Source organism: Musca autumnalis, unplaced genomic scaffold (assembly GCF_047663935.1).
Source record: "Musca autumnalis isolate F117 unplaced genomic scaffold, ASM4766393v1 scaffold_5, whole genome shotgun sequence".
In the NCBI taxonomy this organism is placed as follows: domain Eukaryota; kingdom Metazoa; phylum Arthropoda; class Insecta; order Diptera; family Muscidae; genus Musca; species Musca autumnalis.
In genome coordinates, this window is record NW_027412088.1 from 88,369,562 (window position 1) to 88,378,700 (window position 9,139).

The 9,139-nt window shown below is 40.0% G+C and overlaps 1 protein-coding gene across 2 annotated transcripts in view; it reads left to right on the forward strand.

The window, feature by feature from the left end:
- The window catches only part of LOC141404747 (atrial natriuretic peptide receptor 1), a 50,882-nt gene extending 44,630 nt beyond the window's left edge, over positions 1 to 6,252 (forward strand). Inside the window, exons 14-16 of one of the 2 annotated variants that reach the window (XM_073988452.1) lie at positions 4,473 to 4,812; positions 5,091 to 5,364; positions 5,437 to 6,252. In XM_073988452.1, coding sequence (XP_073844553.1) covers positions 4,473 to 4,812; positions 5,091 to 5,364; positions 5,437 to 5,657 — 835 coding nt within the window. In that variant the 3' untranslated portion in view covers positions 5,658 to 6,252. The remainder of the gene's footprint in view (positions 1 to 4,472; positions 4,813 to 5,090; positions 5,365 to 5,436) is intronic. The other variant, XM_073988451.1, reaches the window with a different exon arrangement.
- Positions 6,253 to 9,139: the final 2,887 nt, after the last annotated feature.

Here is a 9,139-nt window from a genome sequence, read left to right on the forward strand (position 1 = left end):
GGCTTTGGCACGAGAGGATACGACGAACATAAAGGATCAGATGTCAGGCAGTGGCATGGAATGATGACTATGGATAACAGGACGGTTGGCAGTGGTTTTTTGTACAGTGACACCTCGATAAATGATTACGGTAAGACAGCAACGTGACACAGCAGCGACCCTATGAATGGGGAAGGCACGTAAGTTGGAATCAGCTTCAGTACAACAGCGGCAGGATGAATGCTGCCGGTACGTAGTTTGATGAGCGCGTCAGCGGAAGAACAATACGAGGAGAGGCGACGAGACGTCAGATGTTCTTACAGAAGGGCAGAAGGTCTTTTTATATAAGATCTTCCTACAGACGATCCTCCTACAGAGGAGCAGAAGATCTTCCTACAGAAGAGCAAAATGTTGTACTGCGGAGGAGAAGAAGGTCTTCTGCGGAAGACCAGAAGGTCTTCCTACAGAAGCGCATAAGATCTCCCTATATATGAACAAAATGTTTCCTATGGAAGAGTAGACGATCTTTCTACATAAGAGCAGAAGGTCTTTCTACAGAAAAGCAGAAAGACGAGCTGCAGAAGAGCAGAAGGTCTTCCCACTGAAGAGCAAAAGGTCTTCCTATAAAAGAGTAAAAGATCTTACTACAGAACAGCAGAAAGTTTTGTACAGAAGAGCAGAAGGTAATCCTACGGACGAGCAGAGGGTCTACTACGGAAGGTGATGGCAGAACGCGCAGCAGCTTTCCGATATTCGAGAATGTTTTGCCTCAAAGCCAAATTAAGGTTTCGAAACCCCACTTGACTCAGCCGACAATACAATCCATCTACGACAATGGCACGCATTCCAACCCCACTTAACTCCGACGACAGCACAATCAGTTACGGCAGTCCACTACGATGACAAAAAATATATTCTGTTCAAGCCGAGGTCACGTTTTATAACCCCTCTCGGAGAAACAGAAACTACACCAAACATACTTCCACTGGCATACTTCCAATCCCACTCGACCTACTCTCACGTTTCGATACCGGATTGACCAGGATTGTTCCGGTCATCTGCTGCCACCTCAGTGTACAAATTTTAGTATTTGTATCGTTTTTCTATGTTGTTTGGTCCGTGCCGGGACGGGGGAAAACCCAGGACCAATATGGATGTGCTCAGTTTGTCACATTCGCATTCACCATACTCAAATTTCCCTGAGATGAAATATATGCCTCAAGTGTTATTCTGGACTTGTCCATGAGAGAGACTACGACCCAGTGAATCATTGTCGTCATTAGAATACGAGACTCTCCCGCAGTCCCCTCAACAGCACCCGCACACGCAGCACTTAAGACCAGCCATTGCTGTTCCAATCCCTGAAAATCAATCCCTTTTGCAATTTCATAGCAATGGACTCTGAGGTAAGAACGAGGAAATAGTGGATTTCATGAGTCGGAAGAATATCATGGTCGCTCAAGCTCAACAGCAACTGCAGCTTACAACGTTGTGATGCTTACAACGTACTGAGGAACGATTGCACTAGAAGTGGAGGTGGGGCATTAGCTTTCCTATGGCATTCAATACAGACCTAGCTAGTTTGAGCCTGGCTCTAACAACCCGTACATGGAATGTATGGGTTAACAGTCAGGTGTGGAATTGCCAAGGTAGAGTTGCTTAACGTATACATCCCGCCGATAAATAGCTGTACTCCAGGTTATAAGCTCAACATTAGCCCGCTTTTGGAAGGTTTTAACCTTCTGGTCTTGGGGACTCACCATGAGTTGTGACATTCGGTCCTCGCAAATGACCTGAGGGATGTAGTGCTGGCTGAGCAGATTGATAGCTCTACGTTTTGCACGGTCAATGGGGACGTCCCGATCAGAATTAGCGGAGAGTGTCTCAGTTCGCCAGACATAACCATCGTATCACTTGGTCTGATAAATGACCTCATCTGGCACCCCTTTCTTGGGTTAGACCTTCTCCCCATAATTGTCTCCATCAGAGACTGACCGATTTCATGACCTCTGAACGTCGCACTTTAATTAAACATGAGAAAGCGAATTGGCCAGAAAGTTCACTAATCGCCGCTTTAGAGATATGGCCAACCCTTCTGATGGTCGCGTACCAGAGAAGAACTTCCGAGACATTATCACTACGGAAGCAACCCACCATATACCTGCTGGCCAAATATCCGAAGTGATACCAAATTTCCCAGCGGAGCAGACGAGACTAGCAAATGAGCGTGATGAGATTCGTAGAGCCAACCACAGTGACCCGAGATTCAGGGAGCTGACACTAGAAGTTAAGAGCTAAGGCTTAAATCATCTGACGAGTTACAACATTAGCAACACAGCCGGAACATGTTAATTGTGGGCAATATACCTGCTGGCCAAATATCCGAAGTGATACCAAATTTCCCAGCAGAGCAGACGAGACTAGCAAATGAGCGTGATGAGATTCGTAGAGCCAACCACAGTGACCCGAGATTCAGGGAGCTGACACTAGAAGTTAAGAGCTAAGGCATAAATCATCTGACGAGTTACAACATTAGCAACAAAGCCGGAACATGTTAATTGTGGGTAATAGTTAAGACACTCTCGAGCCCTGGAAAAGAAGGAAGATAAGGCCTCAGTCACGTTTGGCGACGTTACGCAAACTGATCCGAAGATGTGCGCAAGTTCCTCTTAATCGACAATTTGTCGAGCCCCCTGGGAGTGACAGGGCAAAAATTAGAGTACTACGTCGCATTAGATCTATTGCTGCCGAGGACGAACCACTACAATTTTCAATGGAAGATATTGCGAATGTTATCAAAAACGCTTAATAATTCAAAGCATTGGGCCTTGATGTAATATCGATGATAATGCTGAAACAGCTGGATGAGCCAGAAATCGAGTATCTCATCAAAGTTGTCAACCAGTCGCTAGCCACGCTCATCGTTCCCGAAGTCTAGAAAATGGTCAAAGTGGTCCCGCTACTGATGCCAGGAAAGATGAATCGTACAGACCGATTTCGCTTGTGTCGCCCGTAGCAAGGACCCTTGAGGCTTTACTCCTCCCTAGCGTCAGAAATAGCAGATCATCAGCATGGGTTCCGTAAGCAGCACAGCACTGCTCGCCATCTCCACACATATCGAGGACTCAACCATGGACGCCAGTCGTACGTGGAATTCAGGAACAAGAAGTCTATGAGTGAACCAGGGAATTCCCCAAGATGGGGGATAGATACGGGACATTTTAAGCTCCAGCTCTCTGGGATTTAACCACATCCAGGTTGCATTGATATCGTAACTCATTTGTGGAAGGCTGAACTCCTACTTGATAGATCTTATCACCTTCTACCACGCGAGGAATATGCAAATATCTGCCACATAATCTACGGTCAAGATCCACAAGATTGACTGCAGAGGTGAGCACTGAGTTGAATGTCATGCTACCGTGAGAGCCATCCTAATCGGCATATGGTGGATAGGACCGCCCCCCACCCAAGCATGTCATGATCTAGAAAGAGAGCTGTAACGTTCCAAGATAGAACCTCTAGATCAGCAAGTGTAGGATTAAATATCATTCACACAGATGCACTCGCAGATGCTATGAACAAATATCGTGTGTATGCGGTCCTCTAAGAAAATCACCCATCTATCGCAGCGTTAGCTGCCAAGACAAACCAGATTATTTTTGGCTCAACATCGCTCCGGATGGTGCAGCCGTCTAAATTTATATACATCTGCCCAGCATCCGGCACAGGCCCGCTCACTGCGTCTTTTCAACTATCTTGTCAAACCTACTCAACTTTGTGCTTACAACTCGTCGAAGCAGCCACATTCGTAGAACTGGACACAGAGCCAAATTAAGCAGAGAAACAAACATACGAAATACTGTTACAACAACACCGCTTGACTCCGACGAGAACACCGCCAGCTACGGCAGTGACGGACACGCTGGTGCCTTGTCTTAAAGCCAAGGACACGTTTTACAATTCCACTTGATTCCGACGACAACACAGACAGCTACGGCCCGATACACGATGTTATCTTACAAACCTAAATAGAAGCTACTATTTCCACACAAGCTAAGGGTACGTTTTACAACCCCAGTTGACTCAATAGACGTCCACAGACCTGCTGGTAACTCGCCTTCGTTTGATTCACTATCCATGGACGTACTAAATATTAGTTTAGCTACTTGGCGCTAGGCATTTCCATCACTGTATATTAGTCTACAGTCTTACCACCAGGTAACATTCTGGCCAAAAACGTGTACCCACGATTTTTGAGCGTTTCAACTGATTTAGAAACATTGTTTAACGCTCTAAAAAGGTTAACTTAGGCAAATATAAGTTGTCAACCCAAATAAAGAAACACCAACACCACTCTAATTATGAGAACAGGAAAATCTGCTCCTAAGAATGGTGGGGTCCCTTACTCCTAAGGATTTAAAAGAAATGAACTTAGAAATGCATATATGTATACTTCGTTGATTGAATCTCCATCTATCTTCCTCTTTCAGAGGCTTTTGTGAAAACCTGATGGATGATTTACTGCGTCGCATGGAACAATATGCCAATAATTTAGAAAGTTTAGTGGAGGAGAAAACCGAACAGTTGAGCATTGAAAAGAAACGTACCGAAGAGTTGTTGTATCAGGTTTTGCCACGACCTGTGGCCACTCAACTGCTGGCAGGTGAAATGGTACAACCGGAACAATTTGAATGTGTCACCATTTATTTTAGTGATATTGTTGGTTTTACTGCGCTCTGTGCTCAAAGTGGCCCCATGGAGGTGGTGGACTTCCTCAATGATTTGTATAGCACTTTTGATCGTATCATTGGTTTCTATGATGTCTATAAGGTAAGGTGTGGATTACACATATATTCGAACTTCTCTATAATTTAACTACTGATGTCAAATAATGAATGCCTCGGTGCATAAGCGGCTGGCTATCTTGATTTAGTAAATTTTTGTAAAAGACTAAAAGGAAAAGGGCTTACTAGTTCGAATTTGGCTCGTCAGATCTTTATACGTCTTTATTTATGTTCTGAGGTCTGTACTACGTTATACAGAATATTCGTTATAGAGAAGTTCGACCGTATTTAAATTGAAATTTAACGATTACTGCTTGATTTTAGGTAGAAACTATAGGTGATGCTTATATGGTGGTGTCGGGTCTACCCGAACGTAATGGTGATAATCATGCCCGAGAAATTGGTCTAATGGCTTTGGCTATTTTGGATGCGGTGAAAAGTTTCAGTATAAAACATAAGCCAGAGTATCAATTGAAGATACGCATTGGTATTCATTCGGGTCCGGTTTGTGCTGGGGTGGTGGGTCAAAAGATGCCACACTATTGTTTGTTTGGCGATACAGTGAATACGGCTTCGCGTATGGAATCTACAGGAATGCGTAAGTGTTTAATTCATCATTACTTCTTGCGTCTCTCTTTTACTTCTGTGTTTCTCTCTCTTGATATTTTAGCCCTGCGAATACACGTCTCTTCGGCAGCCAAAGAGATTTTCGATAAATTTGGTACCTTTGAAATGGAACTGCGCGGAGAAGTTGAGGTCAAGGGTAAGGGCACCGTGACCACATACTGGCTGGTGGGTTGCTCTGAACCGGATCCAAGACCACCAACACCACATAAAAATAACAATGATGATGTTCCATTTCCCATCTTATTTCCGGCAATTGGCAAATAAGCAGTAACATGGGCGAACGACCACAACATACTCACACCTGTTGCTGTTATAACAATAACAAAATCTCTCTCTGTGTTGCTTATATACGAATCTATGATGCTTTTATCCCACTGTAGTTCAATTATAGTTAATTATTGAAAATTATGCTCAGATCATGGATGAAATTATCTTCCATAACCACCAAGTGATAAGTTTGGATATTTGTTTTGTAGGTTAAGGTTTAAGAAATGGTATTATTAATAGGTAGGGAAAATGTTAGGTTATGTTTACATGTTAGAGTATTTTATGTGTATGCATTGAAGATGAGTATGGGTGGCATAGTGGATACCTTGATTTAAATAAGTTTATTTTATTATGAATTGAAGATAATAAAACCGATCTCATAACAATCGCTGTGATGTATTCCAAAGACCGCTGCTGATTTCCATTTATAACCACTGTGTAGAGACAGAGTTAGCTGTAAGAGTATTTTTAACCAAAGGACAACAAGAAATTGTACAACATGTCACAGAGGCTATACAACATTTTGTATGGAAGTTTTTTGAATGTATATTTTTGAAATAAATCTCTTAATGTTAAATGTTTAACATGGAAATGGTTAGTTTTATTAATTGAATAATTTAAAGAACTAAGAAGGGGCTGATGGTTACCAAGAGTTATGATAGGTGATCATATATATGCATATATTAAGATGACTCATGAGTTTGTTTGCGGATTTGCAATTATTCGGATGTTAAGCTTAATGGATGTTCGAGCGTGTTGGATCTACGATCTTTCCGAGGGGCAAACATCAAATCGATCCACCATTTTGTTAGAGTAAAGGTACGATTAAACATAGCAAAAAGGTACTAACAGACACAACACGGAAGTTGGAAAGTGGTAAACTACAATCACAACAGTTAGCCACAGCATATTCCACTCAACTGGCCGAAATGCTTAATCAAAGCATTCCTCGTCCCGATAAAATATCAGCACAGCGGCAAAGTATTGCCGACTTCATGCAAACAGCCTCAAAAATCATACTTTGGTACCAGGAACCTCCACCAAGGAACCCATGGCATCACCAGCAACCAATGGTGGTGCTAAAGAAGCAAACAAATGTGGCATATAGGGCTACTCTACATCATTAGAAAGGAAAAACATATTTTCCGCAGGAAAAAGAGAGAAGTAGAAAGGAGGGATTGTGAAAAATTCGACCAAACTGAAACTGAACTTTGGTACAGACACATCCACCTGCAGAAACCAGGAATGTAACTTGGTAACTTTTACAGATAGCGTGCTTAGTCCATCTTTCATAATCAGTTCGCTTATAGAGGAAAATAGTTGTCAAATGTAAATTTTCGTTGCAAAATAGAAATAATCAGATTTTTTTTCAAACGGTTGGTCCACTGGCTCCGCCAAATATCATGATTATTTATCATCGAAATGTGTAGGATAGTTCTCCTCAGGATAGGATAGTACCCCAACCATGGATGACGTTAAACATTATATCTGTAGCCCTATTCTGTAACTTTTTAACAACTTTACCCATTGTTTATTTTACAACAATTTCATTTGTTTGTTTTGTAGTTGTTACAAAAACAAAAAAAATTTTAACAACTGTTCAATCGATAAAAGTAACCCAACCTTTACACATGCCAGTGACAGTTCGAAAAATTCAATACATACACAATATTTTACTACCACAATTACATTTTTTGAATTGTCGACTCCACTGGCACTAGATTTTTCATGCCAGCAAAATTTTGAGTTGGCTGCCAATGATATGTCGAAAATGAAAAAAGAGTTGCCGAGACTATTTTCAAATCCATGTACATTTTTGTTTCTTTTAAGAATGCAAAGATTTAATGCATGTTTTCAAAAAGATTAGGAAACACAAATAATACATCTCGGTAGCTGCAATATATTAGTGGTAAATAAAGACATAATTTTGATGTTTTTCATGAAAATATATGTTGACAAATAATTTCCCCTCTGGGATTATACAATATTGAAAAGGCGGCAATACCAGATTCATTATGTTTATGATTGAAAACAATCTTTTTAAAACGAAATAAAATAAAAAGTAATAAAATATGTTGTGCATTGTGTTTTAAATCTGAAATATAATGCACTTTTGTGTGTTAATGCGACTTAAAATAATTTTGAAATTGAACTTGCACTGGCATGTGTAAACACACAAGAAAACTGCATGCCAGTCGAACACTTTTTCGGCATTTTCGAGTATAATACATGTACTCAATTGGCACCAATTTACTGACATGTGTAACGGAAGTGTTACCCAACCTTTACACATGCCAGTGACAGTTCGAAAAATTCAATACATACACAATATTTTACTACCACAATTACATTTTTTGAATTGTCGATTCCACTGGCACTAGATTTTTCATGCCAGCAAAATTTTGAGTTGGCTGCCAATGATATGTCGAAAATGAAAAAAGAGTTGCCGAGACTATTTTCAAATCCATGTACATTTTTGTTTCTTTTAAGAATGCAAAGATTTAATGCATATTTTCAAAAAGATTAGGAAACACAAATAATACATCTCGGTAGCTGCAATATATTAGTGGTAAATAAAGACATAATTTTGATATTTTTCATGAAAATATATGTTGACAAATAATTTCCCCTCTGGGATTATACAATATTGAAAAGGCGGCAATACCAGATTCATTATGTTTATGATTGAAAACAATCTTTTTAAAACGAAATAAAATAAAAAGTAATTAAATATGTTGTGAATTGTGTTTTAAATCTGAAATATAATGCACTTTTGTGTGTTAATGCGACTTAAAATAATTTTGAAATTGAACTTGCACTGGCATGTGTAAACACACAAGAAAACTGCATGCCAGTCGAACACTTTTTCGGCATTTTCGAGTATAATACATGTACTCAATTGGCACCAATTTACTGGCATGTGTAACGGAAGTGTAACCCCCCATTTACACATGCCAGTGACAGTTCGAAAAACTCAATACATTCACACGTTTTTACATACACATTCAAAATATTCGAACAATCAACTCCACTGGCATTAAATTTTCAGTGCCAGCATATTTTTGAATTGGCTTGCCAATAAAATGTCAAATGAGTGAAGATATTTAATTTGAAGTGACATATATCGAAAATATAAAAATATAATTAAAAAGAAATAAATAAAAAAATAAATAGAAAGGAACATTCAGTGCAATATGGAAAAGAAATTAAACAAAGAAGAAATTATCAAATTAATTGCTTTATACCGCTCCAACGAGTGCTTGTGGAACATGAACAGCAAATGCTACAAAAGAGTAGATTTAAAGAGAAAAGCTATCGAAGACATCGGATCTCAAATGGGTATGTCGCCCGAAATAACCAAAAAGAAAATCCGTTCTCTCCGTGGAACATACATAATTGAAAAAAATAAGATAAATAAGAAGTCGGGATCAGCCACAGAAGACATTTATCAGCCTTCGTTGTTTTGGTTCAATGAAATG